Source organism: Oncorhynchus mykiss, chromosome 3 (assembly GCF_057628025.1).
Source record: "Oncorhynchus mykiss isolate SJ-2025 chromosome 3, ASM5762802v1, whole genome shotgun sequence".
Lineage (NCBI taxonomy): Eukaryota > Metazoa > Chordata > Actinopteri > Salmoniformes > Salmonidae > Oncorhynchus > Oncorhynchus mykiss.
Window position 1 is genome coordinate 77,900,610 of NC_143024.1, and position 17,420 is coordinate 77,918,029.

General features: G+C 41.7%; 1 protein-coding gene across 1 annotated transcript in view; it reads right to left on the bottom strand.

Moving 5' to 3' along the window:
• The window catches only part of rnf17 (ring finger protein 17), a 29,121-nt gene extending 22,474 nt beyond the window's left edge, over window positions 1-6,647 (bottom strand). The window contains exons 1-6 of the mRNA XM_021597738.3: window positions 6,303-6,647; window positions 5,735-5,847; window positions 1,865-1,962; window positions 645-708; window positions 385-474; window positions 36-139 (exon numbers count right to left, since the gene is read on the bottom strand). Coding sequence (XP_021453413.3) covers window positions 36-139; window positions 385-474; window positions 645-708; window positions 1,865-1,962; window positions 5,735-5,847; window positions 6,303-6,381 — 548 coding nt within the window. The 5' untranslated portion in view covers window positions 6,382-6,647. The remainder of the gene's footprint in view (window positions 1-35; window positions 140-384; window positions 475-644; window positions 709-1,864; window positions 1,963-5,734; window positions 5,848-6,302) is intronic.
• Between the last annotated feature and the right edge of the window lie 10,773 nt (window positions 6,648-17,420).

The window sequence follows — 17,420 nt, forward strand, 5'->3', positions numbered from 1 at the left end:
TAGTGAGAAGAAGGTATGAGGTGGTTGTAGTGTACCTTCTATTGAGGATGGTGAAGGCCCTACCCATAGCCTCATCTATCTCCATCAGCAGTCTGGCCTTCTCTCTCTTCACCTGCACCATCAAGCCTTTCACCAGAGTCTGCAGAGCCAAGCACACAGCAGGTATGCTACAGGTAACATCTTGCTTTCATACAGGGCTGATTTACCAGACACAGATTTAGCCTAGTCCTGGACTACAAAGCATGCACAATGTATATTCTCCATTTAATGTGCTTTTTTTAGTCCAGGACGAGAATTAATCTGTCTGGGAAACCAGGCCATAGTATTATTGGATCAGTACAGATGGAAGGACAGGAAATGTGGGACAGTACTTTAGTCGCTCACCTGATGGATGTTGTCCAGATTGGCCATGTTCTCAGAGGCCTGAGACAGAGCCTCTTCTACTGCTTTCAGTGCTCTCTCTACATCTGGACCCTAGAACAGAATACATATATTGCCTACTATATAGAAACAACAGAAATTCTTCCATTTCTGCAGCATTCTTTCAATAATGCCCTGCATCTCTGTTTGGCTGACCGACTCCAGAAGCTTGGATATTACTGATCAGACAGGCCAAGCACACTTATATTAACGTTAAACCATACCTGTTTTGTGTCCTCCTCGAGAGGTGAAGATGAGGATTTGACTCTGTGATGCCTCGGTCTGTCTCTACCAGAGTTTTAATAAACAAAAATAAAGGTTGTCTACAGAATAAGAACGATTACATAAAATGCATTCCGAAAGTATTCAGGTCCCTTGACCTTTTCCACATTTTGTTACGTTAGAGCCTTATTCTAAAATGGATTAAATAGTTTTTTCTCTCTCATTAATCTACACACAAAACCTCTTAAGCAAAAACAGGTTTTACGAAATTTTTGCTAATTTATTAAAAATTAAAAACAGAAATACCTTATTTATATAAGTATTCAGACCCTTTGCTATGAGACTCGAAACTGAGCTCAGGTGCATCCTGTTTCCACTGATCATCCTTGAGATGTTTCTACAACTTGATTGGAGTACACCTTTGGTAAATTAAATTAATTGGACAATTTGGAAAGACACACACCTGTCTATATAAAGGTCCCACAGTTAACAGTGCAAAACCAAGCCAAAGGTACTTCAACAAAGTACTGAGTAAAGGGTCTGAATACTCATGTAAATGTGATTTTGTATTTTGAATTAGCAACATTTAAAAAAAAACTGTTTTTGCTTTATCATTATGGAGTATTGTGTGTAGATTGATGAGGGGGAAAAAAACTATTGAATCCATTTTAGAATAAGGCTGTAACGTAATATTTTTGAGAAAAAGTCAAGGGGTATGAATACTTTACGAAGGCACTATGTAAATAAAGATTAGTTTATTATTTTTTTGACATTTTCAAAAATTTAATTGTGGGGTATTGTGTGTAGAATGATGAGGAAAAAAATGTACATTTTCTCCATTTTAGAATAAGTCTAATGTAACAAAATGTGGAAAAAGTGTAGGGGTCTGAATACTTTCCAAATGCATTATATTTCTAGTTTGGAGTGTTTGTTCATCATTGAGATATGAGACAGAATCTCTGTGATTCCCAACTAAAGGACCCATAATGGTCTGAGGAGAATGGTAGTGTTCGCTCAGAGTTAGCTGCTAAATGGACACTGAAAATAAAAATGAGAATAGGGGGAAATAATATTGAAATGTTTTCTATTTATAATTATGCTCTTAATATGTGTGTAAGGTCAACTGGACAGCAATTCAGTTTCTGCATTGTAAACTGCCAAAGTGAATCATAGTGGCTGGCATGTGTGTATTTATAAGTATGTGAAATAAACTGTTATATACCTTTTCATTTTGTTCATTTTGGCTGTGTAGATGAGGCCAATGATTCTGCTGTCCACCTGCAGTCCTTCCACCCCTCCTTCAGGAAGAGTGGACTCAACCTGCAGGAACACCCACTGCATTTCATACAACTACACTACTTATTCACACTGCAGCCAATTAGCCTGCTGGTAAGTAGTATGAACTGGCACAAAAGTATGTGGACACCCCTTCAAATTAGTGGATTTGGCTATATCAACCACGCCCATTGCTGACAGTAGGGCTGGGCGATATGGCCAAAATCTCATATCCCGATATAGGTAATTTCATATCCCGATAACGATACATATGACATAGCACATTTTCTGTAAATTCAATGAATAACTACTTTATATAAAATGACCACATGTAAAAGGCCTATTTCTCTTTGAATTATACTCAACAAATAAAAAGGTACTTACTCATATTTGATTATTTCTCCTTTTATTTAGAACCTTTGTGCAAATTTTCAATTAAGCATGTAACATAACAAAATATTAATGTATAAAATCTAAAAAAGTTAAATAGAAAACATTTCAACTATAGTTGCAAACAAAATAAATATAGGCTTAAAATATATACATTTTTGGGAATTAATACGTGTCACATTTCAATTTGCAGTTGGTACCTTGGGTCGAGAGTTAGCACCAACTCACGAAACCCCCGTTTCTCAACCGTGTAAATTGGGGCCATGTCTTTGCAGATGTAAATTGTAACAGTAGCTGTTCTCTCCTTCCATCTTCGTGATTCTTTGCCATAAATGGTGTCACGCGGGCAAAAGCCTCTTGCAACGAGTTTGGTGGGGGTTTGTTTTGAGCACTCGACTGTACTTTTTTGGGTCTCATCTGTAGACTATCTCCGTACTGTTTCACATGATTCTTGCGTAGGTGGTAAAAGAGGTTAGTGGTGTTTGATTCTGTTGTCAGGAACGGCCTGCAGCATATTTTGCAGAGGACAGTTTTCTGGTCTGTGCCAGACTTTTCATACCCAAACTATGTCCATGCGACCGAAGTAGCCCCTCTTAGGTTCGAGCTCTGTGTCTCTCACGTTTTTCTATTGTCACACGATATATATATATAGTCATATCGCCCAGCTCTAGCTGACAGGTACAGTGGGGCAAAAAAGTATTTAGTCAGCCACCAATTGTGCAAGTTCTCCCACTTAAAAAGATGAGAGGCCTGTAATTTTCATCATAGGTACACTTCAACTATCACAGACAAAATTAGACATTTTTTTTCCAGAAAATCACATTGTAGGATTTTTAATGAATTTATTTGCAAATTATGGTGGAAAATAAGTATTTGGTCAATAACAAAAGTTTATCTCAATACTTTGTTATATACCCTTTGTTGGCAATGAGGTCAAACGTTTTCTGTAAGTCTTCACAAGGTTTTCACACACTGTTGCTGGTATTTTGGCCCATTCCTCCATGCAGATCTCCTCTAGAGCAGTGATGTTTTGGGGCTGTTGCTGGGCAACACAGATTTTCAACTCCCTCCAAAGATTTTCTATGGAGTTGAGATCTGGAGACTGGCTAGGCCACTCCAGGACCTTGAAATGCTTCTTACGAAGCCACTCCTTCGTTGCCCGGGCGGTGTGTTTGGGATCATTGTCATGCTGAAAGACCCAACCACGTTTCATCTTCAATGCCCTTGCTGATGGAAGGGGGTTTTCACTCAAAATCTCACGATACATGACCCCATTCATTCTTTCCTTTACACGGATCAGTCGTCCTGGTCCCTTTGCAGAAAAACAGCCATAAGGATGATGTTTCCACCCCCATGCTTCACAGTAGGTATGGTGTTCTTTGGATGCAACTCAGCATTCTTTGTCCTCCAAACACGACAAGTTGAGTTTTTACCAAAAAAGTTATATTTTGGTTTCATCTGACCATATGACATTCTCCCAATCTTCTTCTGGGTCATCCAAATGCTCTCTAGCAAACTTCAGACGGTCCTGGACATGTACTGGCTTAAGCAGGGGGACACGTCTGGCACTGCAGGATTTGAGTCCCTGGCGGCGTAGTGTGTTACTGACGGTAGGCTTTGTTACTTTGGTCCCAGCGCTCTGCAGGTCATTCACTAGGTCCCCCCGTGTGGTTCTGGGATTTTTGCTCACCGTTCTTGTGATCATTTTGACCCCACGGGGTGAGATCTTGCGTAGAGCCCCAGATCGAGGGAGATTATCAGTGGTCTTGTATGTCTTCCATTTCCTAATAATTGCTCCCACAGTTGATTTCTTCAAACCAAACTGCTTACCTATTGCAGATTCAGTCTTCCCAGCCTGGTGCAGGTCTACAATTTTGTTTCTGGTGTCCTTTGACAGCTCTTTGGTCTTGGCCATAGTGGAGTTTGGAGTGTGACTGTTTTAGGTTGTGGACAAGTGTCTTTTATACTGATAACAAGTTCAAACAGGTGCCATTAATACAGGTAATGAGTGGAGGACAGGGGAGCGTCCTAAAGAAGAAGTTACAGGTCTGTGAGAGCCAGAAATCTTGCTTGTTTGTAGGTGACCAAATACTTATTTTCCACCATAATTTGCAAATAAATTCATTAAAAATCATTTTGTCATAGGTGAAGTGTACCTATGATGAAATTACAGGCCTCTCATCTTTTTAAGTGGGAGAACTTGCACAATTGGTGGCTGACTAAATACTTTTTTGCCCCACTGTATATAAAAACGAGCACAGCCATGCAATCTCCATAGACAAACATTGGCATTAGAATGGCCTTACTGAGGAGCTCAGTAACTTTCAACGTGTCACCGTTATATGACGACACTTTTCCAAAAAGTACGTTTGTCAAATTTCTGCACTGCTAGAGCTGCCCAGGTCAATTGTAAGTGTTGTTATTGTGAAGTGGAAACGTCTAGGAGCGACAACGGCTCAGCCGTGAAGTGGTAGGCCACACAAGCTTACAGAATGGGACCACCGAGTGCTGAAGCGCGTAAAAATGGTTCATCACCAACAAACTAACATGGTCCAAGCACACGAAGACAGTCGTGAAGAGAGTACGACAAAACCTATTCCCCCTCGGGAGACTGAAAAGGTTTGGCAATGGGTCCCCAGATCCTCAAAAGGTTTTACAGCTGCACCATCGAGAGCATCCTGACGGGTTGCATCACTGCCTGGTGTGGCAACTGCTCTGCATCTGACAGCAAAGCTGGGTAGTGCGTATGGCCTAGTACATCACCGGGGCCAAGCTTCTTGCCATCCAGGACCTCTATACCAGGCGGTGTCAGAGGAAGGCCCTAAAAATTGTCAAATACTCCAGCCCTAGTCATAGACTGTTCTCTCTGCTACCTCATGGCAAGCGGTACCAGAGCGCCAAGTCTAGGTCCAAGAGGCTTCTAAACAGCTTCTACCCCAACGCCATAAGACTCCTGAAAGTCTAATCAAATGGCTTCCCAGACTATTTGTCACCCCCCCACTTCTACGCTGCTGCTACTCTGTTATCTATGTATAGTCACTTTAATAACTCTACCTACATGTACATATTACCTCAATTACCTCGACACCGGTACCCCCTCTTTAAATATTTGTTATTCTTATCTCTTACTTTTTTAAAAGGTATTTTCAAAAAACTGCATTGTTGGTTAAGGGCTTGTAAGTAAGCATTTCCCTGTAATGTCTACTACACCTGTTGTGTTCGGCACATGCAACAAATATAATTGAATTTGATTTATATTACTGTAAATGTGAAAATGTTGAAAATATAGGGACTATACATATACAGGGAAGTGTATACATTCAGCATTGCATTTACAGCCTTACCCCTTTTGAAATATGTATGTGACCATCAGTTTCATGTAGTGTTTGTTGTATAGCTGACACCAGGTGCTAGTACTGTACTGTACCTTGCATTCAGGGCACAGAATGACATTGTTAAACTCCAACGAGCGCAGACAGGTGGTGCAGAAGATGTGGGAACACAGGAGGACATTGGGAAGGTTGCCAACGATTTCGTCCTCTGAAAAGATTAATGGCATTAAAATGTATTTTACAACGTTTTATGCGTTTTTAGATTGGGGGAAGGAGGTGCCTAAACCTTCAACATTTTTTTTTTCCTAAGCCATAATAGAGTTAACGTTAACGGAAGATACTTCCTCTCTGGCCATAATGGTCCAGTCCAGACGTATTGGCACTGTGGCAGTCTATAGGCAGAATGAGATGATGTGTCCGGACCAAACTCTTGATAAGCTTCTTCAAGTCAACAAAATGTATTATTAACTACGATATAACGTTACTGTATAAACACAGTTCGCCTGTTTACTGAAGAAAACGGACCGTATAACTTTTGGTAGCCACAACGTGGCCCGAAGCTAGCTAACAGGTGTGCAATTTGACAGGTAACGTTAGCTCCATATAGCTAAAACTTTAAACAATACGTGGACTGGCAAATTATAATTATTACAATGAATTTACCTGGTAAAGTGTAAGCAATACCGCATATGTTACAAACCACAGAGTTCGGGTTGTCGGCTCGAGGCGATCTGTCCGACATTTTTGAACGGAAGACTACGGTTCACATCGATTGAAAGAATGTTCTGTCTGAGTCTTCTGCCTCCAATTATGTCACGTGCTCATAAAGGCACTCAAGAGCAGATGGAAAGGCCGGACCGTGCACACGACAGGATGGATGGAAAAGGCTGCGCAGAAAAGGCAACTTCTTTCTCCATAATTCCCACTTGAGGGCGCCATATCATACTTTAGCAATCCCTGGCCTTCCGGAACCGCCTGCACCCGGCAGTGATGTAGTCTGTGAGTATTGTGGTCAAGACAGGTAGGCTTAAGAACACGTTGACCATTGTGCACTCAAGTGCATGATGATAACAATTAATTTTAAACATAATAAAGAAAGTATGAATATTTCCACCGTTTTTTCACCTTCTTGCCATTAAATGGGTTTAAGGAGGAAATTGAAACCTTTACAGCTGAATGGACAATGTTATATTTACGAATCGGTCCAAGGGGGATATGAGTGTACAGCCGGCTGCATAGATTCACTTTTGACGGTAAGATGAAACTACTTAATACCGGCATTTCGGGTAGCAATGTTAAACCCTCTGTTTAAAATGAGTAATAATATTTAAATTGGTTGTATGAATGTGTTAATTATGTACATGTTATTGCCTACAGGTGAAACAAGTGCTTTGGGGCAGACAGTGAGAAAGAACAGTTTAAAATTAGTTTTACATGTAAGTTGACCTAATTGATTTAATGTCTATATATTTAAATCTCATAATTGTGACCGACTGTTTGATTCCCACAGTATACATTCATTAATGTGCAGCAATGAGGCTGAGGAGACATCACTTCGATCTGTATGCAGCTGCAGTATTCCAAACACGGTGCCTAAGGGCAGCACAAGCTGTGCAATGGAGCTGAATAATGGGAAGTGACAGGTTACCAGGAGCAGAGAGGCCAGACGGCATAGGTAATGTAGTAAACACAGTCAAATACAACAGCTTTGCCCTTCAGCCTGCGTCCACCAGTCTGAGGTAAAGGAAAAAAGTAGGCCCTACATTCAACCAGGTGAGGCTTGTGAACTGTGTGTGGCTGTCCATGTGGGTGTTTGAGTGAGAAAGACACAGAGGAGAACCAATCAGTAAAAAAGCACAGTAGACTGAAAACGGGACAGCCGGGCATTCGTGTAGTTGAGTCTGTTTCTGCTGTAACATGGACTCTAGAACCGGATGAACCTTTGTTACAGAAACAAGCAAGGCTTTGTAGCAAACAATACTTTAGTTGCCTAGGCAATGCCCCCCTCTCTGAGGCAGCAGCACATGTAGTCAGGAGCGGAGAAGAGGAGGAAATGAGCATCTTAAAACACTATTTGTTGTTGGTATTAGAACAGTTATAACATTGGCCGCAGTCATTTAGCTGACCAATTACGTCATTCAAAATACCATGACCGTCACAGCCCTAGGGTAAGTGGCAAAAAGAGGCATGGCTTCATCTTACTGACTGTAGCCTGTCAGACAGATGCCTAGAGTGCAAAGAGATGTACGAGTCTGTCTGTGGAGGAATCTGGCCTATGGTATTTACCAGGGCTAGCTGCAGACTGGCAGGGGGAGAAGCATGTTTACCACGGGTAATGAACCAATGAGGTGGGCTGCCCAGGGGTGGTCGACGGGGTAATACCCCAACTTTCCCCCCAAATGTGGGTCAATACTCATCCTCGGGTGATTCCCTCCACCCCTGGTTTCATACTCCATGTTTTTTAACAACAATACCAAATTCCCAATAATTAATTGGATTCATCGGATTGACAGTGTGGTGTTCAACAGCATTTGTCTCCCTGCTCAGGCCTGTGTCTCTGGAACACATGAAAAGGTCAACAGACACTCCAGGAGACTCGCACTCAGGGTTTGGTACTAAGTACACCCCCTATTTTACCCCAAAGGGAAAATAGAGACATACAGTAGATCTTCTCATTAAATCTAGGTCAGCTGACACAAACAGGATTGCTCTTTTTGTGAACTGAGCTGTGCCTATGGCGTTATTGCATGAAAGGTAATGGGAGAGATACAGAGGGCCATATTGTACCCCCACAATACACTGATCCTGCTCAATGTGCTCATTGGGTCCATGTATTAATAAGCCAACTCAATAGAGAGGTTTTCTGTCTTCAGATGGTCTTCTCTCTTTAAAGAACGGCTCCTGGAATCTGTCCTTAAATTTCAAAGCCAATATGGCTCTTAACAACCAACATTTATTTATTATTCTTTGTACAGTATATAATATTGTTAGATGCGAGAGTTTTGGGAAAATATTGCTCTCTTTTAAGTTGGGATCTAAGTTCTCCAAGTTAATTTGAATTCAAGAAGTGAATGCCACCACATACTACTCTGTGAACCCTCAGGTGCCCTGGTCCTCTCTCTCTCAGGGCTTTCCTTTTCCCCCCATCCCCTCTTCCATTCCCCCATCCCCTCCACTCTTCATTGACCCTGTCTTCAAAGCAGTGCTGGGAGGTGGAGGTACCAGTCGGACCTAAAGGGGGTATTTAGAAGCGACCGGAGGCCCTAATAGCCAGGGATATCACACACAGCCACATCAGAGGGCCTTCGTTCGCCAGGGCACTAATCACAATGTCGCCAACTATCCCAGGGCCTGTCAGTCATAAACAGGTATTACTCCCCCCGCCCCCTCTGATCGGGGACAATTGCCTTTGAAACAGTGGCCTTTTGAATGGTACTGTGCCGGGGGGTGCAGAGGGTGGGGTCTTTAGCGGTGGGGGTATATTTGAGTGGTAAGCCCTAAGCTGTCTGGGTAAATCACAGTGTGACAATTATCTCACTTTGCTGCACTTTCAGAATGCTTGACCTGCTTCTCAGCATTGATACACATTCTCAGGGCGAGACGGGGGTCGTAACCGAGGGTTCCAGTGTGTGTGAAGGAGTGAGTGTGTTTCAGTGTGTTGGTGAATGAGTGATATAGAGAGAGAGACAGAGCGAGAATGTATGTATATGTGTTTTATCTGTAGGTCTCCATTCACTATAAGTACTGTATGAAACACAAACTTTCGTCAAACAGTGCATAATAGGGCATTTTTGATTTTTTTTTGTTCGTCTTTGTAATCTCTTTGATTTCATTCTCAGGCCTTGTTATGCATAACTCACTAGTCACTACATCAATATTATGACAAGTATTTATTTAGAAAACTTGGAAGAGGCAGATATATTGTAACAAACATCAAAACTCTTCATGTGTACCAGTAATTGTGGTCCATAAATATAGTTTGACACAGAACATGATTTGGTTTTCACACCACAGTGTGTTATTGATGATGACTCACTACTTGAACATTTGGCCTACATGTCTCTCCTCCACATAATAATAGCTGGAATAGAGTGAATGGAATGGTATCAAACACATGGAAACCAGGTGTTTGATACCATTCCATTTACTCCGTAAACATCTGGAAAGATAACTCCATCCCACAACATCTCACTCATCATTATTCATGATTCATTCATGATTTATCTTAATCATGACATTATCGGGATTCATTAATAAGGGTTCAGAAACATCTTATATCCACTCACAACTTTAGACTACTTAAATACAATATAAGTGAATTTGTTCAAATACTTATGACACCTTCAAATGGGGGGACTAGATACATAACAGTAAAACAGATATTTATGAAAATACCCTCAAATAAAAGATGACATTCTGTACTGTCGCCTAATAGCTTCACTGTCCAAATACATATGCAGGGAAGTATAAATAATACAAAAAATGAATATAGCAATCGCAGATTGGCACTTTAATCTATACTTAAACCTTCTCCTACTGTCTACTAAAGCTCCCAGCTCTGCTCTATTATAAACCAAAGTGGATTGGAGTCCATATAACTTAGACCACTGTTTATTATGACTCTTCATAGAGGGGTGTAGTGTGCTGTCTTGTGCCTTGTGACTCAGGCTTACACCTGGTCTGGTGGAGACCCAGCCAAACTAGATGAGATAAATGAATGGAAAATCCGCTGGATATGAAGAGAATGGATATAGGCTCAAGTGGGATATGTGTTCTCTGGCTCACTGTTAGGCCTGTGAAGTAAAATGGCCCAGTGGAATATTGGAAAAGGCTTCTCTGCTGTGATCCATCAGTAGAAGATCTGGACCTCTTCACATGGCTCTGGGAAGATGTTGCCTTCAGGCACAGATGTAGGATCAACATATCATCTCCAAATCATAATCTTAACCTGGATGAATCCAATTTAATCACTTGGCATTACTGGCACTACATTATTGCTGTTAGTCAATAATGTACAGTATAGATGTGGTCAGAGTGTGAGACAGATCTGTTATCTGGTCTGCTGTACTCCATGGATATCATAGTGTCCCTGGACATCATACCCTACTCCTTTGGCCGCCTTTCCTTACAGTTCTCTGCTGCCAATGACTGGAACGAACTGCAAAAATCACTGAAGTTGGAGACTTCTATCTCCCTCACTAACTTTAAGCGTCAGCTGTCAGAGCAGCTTACCAATCGCTGCAGCTGTACACAACCCATCTGTAAATAGCCCATCCACCCAACTACCTACGTCATCCCATATTTGTTTTTGTTTTTCTGCTCTTTTGCACACCAGTATTTCTACTTGCACATCCTCATCTGCACATCTATCACTCCAGTGTTAATTGCTAAATTGTAATAACTTCGCCACTATGTCTGACCTCCTTACTTCATTTGGACACACTGTATACAGATTTTTCTATTGTGTTATTGACTAGGTTTGTTTATCCCATGTGTAACTCTGTGTTGTTGTTTTTGTCGCACTGCATTGCTTTATCTTGGCCAGGTCGCAGTTGTAAATGAGAACTTGTTCTCAACTGGCCTACCTGGTTAAATAAAGGTGAAATAAAAATAAAAAATAAATAGTGTGAATGGTTAGACCTTACTGTACACTATCTCTGTCATTGAATGAAGAGAGATGGGATGTCTGTACACTTTTGAGAAATGATGCAACAGATGTTGTCAGTGTCTCTAGGAAGAAGGCCACATACACACACTCTAAACTAAGGATCCTGGGACTAAACACCTCCCTCTGCAACTGGGTCCTGGACTTCCTGATGGGTCGCACCCAGGTGATGAAGGTAGGAAACAACACCTCCACTTCGCTGATCCTCAACACTGGGTCCCCACAAGGGTGCGTGCTCAGCCCCCTCCAGTACTCCCTATTCACCCAGGACTGCGTGGCCAAGCACGCCTCCAACTCAATCATCAAGTTTGCAGATGACACAACAGTAGTAGGCTTGATTACCAACAATGACGAGACAGCCTACAGGGAGGAGGGGAGGGCTCTGGGAGTGTGGTGCCAGAAAAATAACCTTTCACTCAACATCAACAAAATAAAGGAGATGATCATGGACTTCAGGAAACAGCAGAGGGAGCACCCCCCTGTCCACATTGACGGGACTGTAGTGGAGAAGGTGGAAAGCTTTAAGTTCCTCGGCATACACATGACTGACAAACTGAAATGGTCCACCCACAGTGGAAGGCGCAACAGTGCCTCTTTAAACAGTGCCTCTTTAAAACCCTCACAAACTTTTACAGATGCACAATTGAGAGCATCTTGTCGGGCTGTATCACTGCCTGGTATGGCAACTGCACTGCCCGCAACCGCAGAGCTCTCCAGAGGGTGGTGTGGTCTGCCCAATGCATCACCGGGGGCAAACTACCTGTCCTCCAGGACACCCTATGTCACAAGAAGGCCAAAAATATAATCAAGGACGACAACAACAACCCGAGCCACTGCCTGTTCACCCCGCTACCATCCAGAAGGCGAGGTCAGTACAGGTGCATCAAAGCTGGGACCGAGAGACTGAAAACAGCTTCTATCTCAAGGCCATCAGACTGTTAAATAACCATCACTAGCACATTATATGCTGCTGCCTATATACATAGACTGTAAATCACTGGCCACTTTAATAAATGGAACACCAGTCACTTTAATAATATTGACATATTTTGCATTACTCATCTCATATGTACAGTATATACTGTATTTTATTCTACAGTTTCTTAGTCTGTGCTGCTCTGACATTGCTAGTCCATATATTTATATACTCTTCATTCCATTCCTTTACTTTTATTTTTGTGTATTGGGTATATGTTGTGAAATTGTTAGATATTAATTGTTAGATATTTCTGCACTGTCGGAGGTAGAAACACAAGCATTTCATTACACCCACAATAACATCTGCTAAACACGTGTATGCGTAACCCTCCTCCTGTCAATCACAAACACAACACATGATAAAAACACCGGAGTACTCTGTTGCAAAAACACTTGTTCCAAGCATTTCGCTACACCCGCAGTAACGTCTGCTAAATATGTGTATGTGAACAATACAAGGTGATTTTAATTGATTCAGGTGATGGAAAAAAACACAACGTGTTGGTTAGCTGGGAAAGTGCCATGCAAGCACTATAACGTTTTTATAAACAGAAATCCCACTGCATCTTGATAGTTCTTGAAGCATGTCAAATTCAAGGAAGGCATTGGTTCTACTGGTTCCATACATTTCTCCATCATAGTCATTCTGATTGGACTTGATTTGAAGGTAGAGCCCTGGCCTACTCTCTCTAGTCTTTTTCAGGATAGAGATAAATCTTATCTACAGGGAAGAGGTTCCATGCCCTCTCTAATGAAGAGCTTCCTGAGATATGCTGTAAGTCAGTTCAGCTCTAGTTAGGGAGAATCTTTGCCTCCAGTTTAAGATACATCTTACACCCTGTCTTGAGCTACAAAGGCATGCCATGTTTGTATATAAAACCAACCATGAGGAATAATGTGGAAATAGATATTAGATAACATACTTTTTTATTAATGTCACGGTGTGTGAAGGATCGGGAGACAGGCGCAGGAATGCGTAATAGTTTTTGAACATTTCCACCCAAATTACAGTGTGCCATGTACAGGCACGAGGACAAAGACCGAACAAACACGTATACAAAACACAGGGTTGAACTGAAACAAAAGAGCGAGGAGTACCTCGAATACATACATGGGATGAGACCCGAAAACACAAGCGCACAATGATACATCACGGTACGTGACCCGTAATCATATATGCACATCCAAACGGCACGAAAGCCAAAACAACACAGCACAGGTACTCACAGGCACAACGGACATTGAAACAATAATCGAAAACCCAATGGGAACCAAAGGACACATTTATACAATTACTAATCAGGGGAGAATATGGGGACCAGGTGTGCGTAATGACACAGTTCAGGCCAGTGAGGTAGACCTCCGAAACTGGTGCACGGAATGAGCAACTGTACCGGGGACTCCATGACAATTAAGACAAATTTAAGTTCTTTATCAAAACTAGTGGATGTGTGTTCTCACATGACTAGCACTCCATTCATTTCGCCACGGGCTTCAAATCAATGTTTATTTGTCACGTGCGCCGAATACAACAGCTGTAGACCTTACTTACAGGCTCTAACCAATAGTGCAAAAAAGGTATTAGGTGAACAATAGGTAAGTAAAGAAATAAAATCAACAGTAAAAAGACAGGCTATATACAGTAGCGAAGCTACATACAGACACCGGTTAGTCAGGCTGATTGAGGTAGTATGTACATGTACATGTGCTGTTCTCAAATGCATGGAGAGCACAAGGCACAGCACTTGTGGCCTAACAGTTTGGATGCTTGGTAGTCTTGTGTTTGTTTGTAGATTTTCTAATGAATGACAATGTTTGGTAGACGTATCTAATTGAGGTCATGGGTTCAACCCAGCGATGGTTTGACTGGCAGATATCTGGAGGTGCACGTATGGACACACACATAAACAGACAAACACACACACTCACTCCTTTGCCCGTTGTATCATTATTATACCCCTCACCCTGCCGGGGTTTCCGATGCCCTCCGCAGGCACTCCCTCTAGTCTTTGATGTTCTATCTCTCCTTTTCCGCCCCTCTTCTCTCTGTCCCTATCTTGCCTTCTGTGTCTCTCTTCACTGTCGTTGATCGCTCGTCCCTAGTCACATTTCATATGGTGCCTTAAATGGCCCTTTGGCTTCCTGGCATTAGCATAACCACTAACCTAGCTAACACTCTCATGACCATGGACGTCCCCTCATGTTAAGAGAGTTAGCTCCCATCACTCAGCTCTAGGCTCCACACTACTTCGTAATGAGAGAAGACACTGCTCTAGGTGACGCAGCGCTGCATTAGCACTCAAACAAACAGGGAGACACATGCACGTATGAACACACACACAGGCACACTAGTACTGACTCTGGGATGGATGTCACTGTAATGAAAAGATCAACACTAACACACTTTGGTAGCTAGACACAGTTCTCTGTGTGTACTGACTGATGAAGTGCTTGTCAAACCAGGCGTTCTCTTGAGGGGTGGTCATGATGACAATACCTCTAAGTGAGGCTGTTAGGCCACTTTTTGCCTCTTGTAATGTCTCCCTCTACCCCTGCACCCTGATGTCGTGTGCTTGGGATTTTACTGCACTATATTAGCCAGATGCAAGCATAGACCATCAGCCTGGGACTACACCCCTTTGTTTATGCGATATAGGACTGATGATGTCTCTCCATCCTACTGGGTTTGAGTCATTTACATGTGGAACTAATCTGCCCACACCAAAGACCTCGCCCGTTGGATACCGCCACCATCTTGTAAAACAATGGGTTACCATGGCGATATGTCGTGTTGAGGTATTCCCAGTTTATTGGGGAACAGGATTTTATTAACACTTTCTGAATGTAATCTGGAAATATCATTTTATTTCATTGGTGTCGTGCAGCGAGTCTGCACAATATTTAGGATAATAACAAGACAGGTTTTCATTGACGTTTGGGTCTACGCACAACAACATAACTGTGAACTGGGTTTTTGGGCTGTTTTAAGATATTGCACAAGTGCCATAGTCGGCTCAGTGAGAGATGAAAGGAATTCAAATGTTTGTGTTCTATATGCTCTACCTGTCAAACAGACAATGTCGCACAAGTGGATCAGATTTACGCAGTAAAAACAGTGGAGGAAAAAAACCTGTCCAATCAGAAAATTTGCAGTCACAGCTCTTAAGCTTGAGTGAGACTCTAAACATTTGAGTGTTGTTTCTTCTTTGCTTTGTTTTACAGTGTGGATGGAGTGAGGGCCACATTGGAATCCAGCCATACCTCATTCGCCTGGCCCCAGCACTGTCGGTCTCTCCTCTGTGAAAATAGGTCAATAGGACTGAAGGTTGAGCAGAACACGTTTTCAGACCGACCATAATGTCAATATATTGCCCCATTCACTTGATTCCTGTACGACCACATTCCAATGCTTAAGTTTTCTTAATCCCTTCATTTCAACTTCAAGATTGAAATAAAACGATCTGTAAATTCAGGAAGCATGCCCAGAAATATGTGGAATGTGCTTTCAACAAAAGGGGAAGTGGCAACGTGATTTTTCGCCCCATTGACTTAAATCTTCCATTGTACTCATGGTCTTTGTCTAGAGGTATGTATTTACAGTACTGTATGCTTCAGCAATGAAGAAATCAGGACCAGTTTATTTAGCCTTTGAGGATATTGACACACAGAGGAGTTGGCTGTAGCTTTTGGTCTTTGGTTAAGAATGTACAGTGCTCTCAGTGCTCTCGTAGTCGACAAGCTATACATTGATAACCTACTGTTTCTGAGACACCAAGACCACTCCATGGCTATTCTAAATAAAATGGAACATCCAACACTATTAATGGTAGGGATTGTAGTAAAAAATAAACAGAAATAATCAAATACAACCATTAATAAAGAAACTATAAATACACTATACTATTCAAGTTAGGGAATGTTGAAAAATTATTTGTATTCTATTTTTTATGTATAGTATTTATAAATAGATAAAAGATAGGACAATACATGAAATAATAAATCCCCAAATACAAGGAACTTGAACACAAAAGTATAAATAGGAAAATTACAAACCGAGGACATAAATGGCACAGTATGTGGGTATGAACAGGTATATTTCTGAGAGAAGAGCGGGTGTGTAGGATGAGGGGGTGCCTGTGTGTTTTGTGTGATTGGAAAAGTGTGATGAGTTAAGTGAGTGAGTAAGGAAAATGGTTGCAAATGCCAGAGCCCATGTGTCTGCGAGCAGGAGTTGTGACAGAGCGATAGTCTTCACTTTTGCACAGATATGGGATATACATTTTTAAATAAAACTTTACGCATTCACACATCATGTCTTCTCTTGAGTTTGGCTCAGGGATGGAGTAACCGTTGAACATTTGAGGTTGTGTGTGTGTGTGTGTGTGGGGGGGGGGGGGGGGGGGGGTGTAGGTCGGTCTATGGGTGGAAGGGGAGAGATGGGCAGAGGTGGGTGAGTGAGTGAGCATCCCACATCTGTTGACAAAAATGTAGAATTCCTACTACTGGCTGTTGTTATGGGTAACAATCCTTCCTAGAGGCACTAATATTATTATGTGTATTATTCAGCAATTGTGGGAAAGAATTAAGATATGCAAGATCTTTTGAATGTACAGTACCAGTCAAAAGTTTGGACACACCTAGTCATTCAAGGGTTTTTCTTTATTTGTACTATTTTCTACATTGTAGAATAATAGTGAAGACTTCAAAACTATGAAATAACACATATGGAATCTGTAGTATCCAAAAAAGTGTTAAACAAATCAAAAATATTTTATATTTGAGATTCTTCAAAGTAGCTACCCTTTGCCTTGATGACAGCTTTGCACACTCTGGTAGAGTTTTGTTGTCTGTTAGTTTACTGCAATTAGGGGAGGGGTGGTAGGGTTAGGGGAAAATAATAAAGAAGGAAATATATTTCATTAGTTTACTCCATTTATGCGAGGGGTGGTAGGTTTAGGGAGAAATAATTTAGAATAATTTAGATGCTTGCAGCATTCAAGGTCCCAAGAACATAAGAGGCCTCCATCATTCTTAAATGGAAGAAGTTTGGAATCACCAAGACTCTTCCTAGAGCTGTCCGCCGATCCAGGTGACTGATATTCCTGATTCAGGCCTCATGTTCGGGCCTGGTTAGTGGA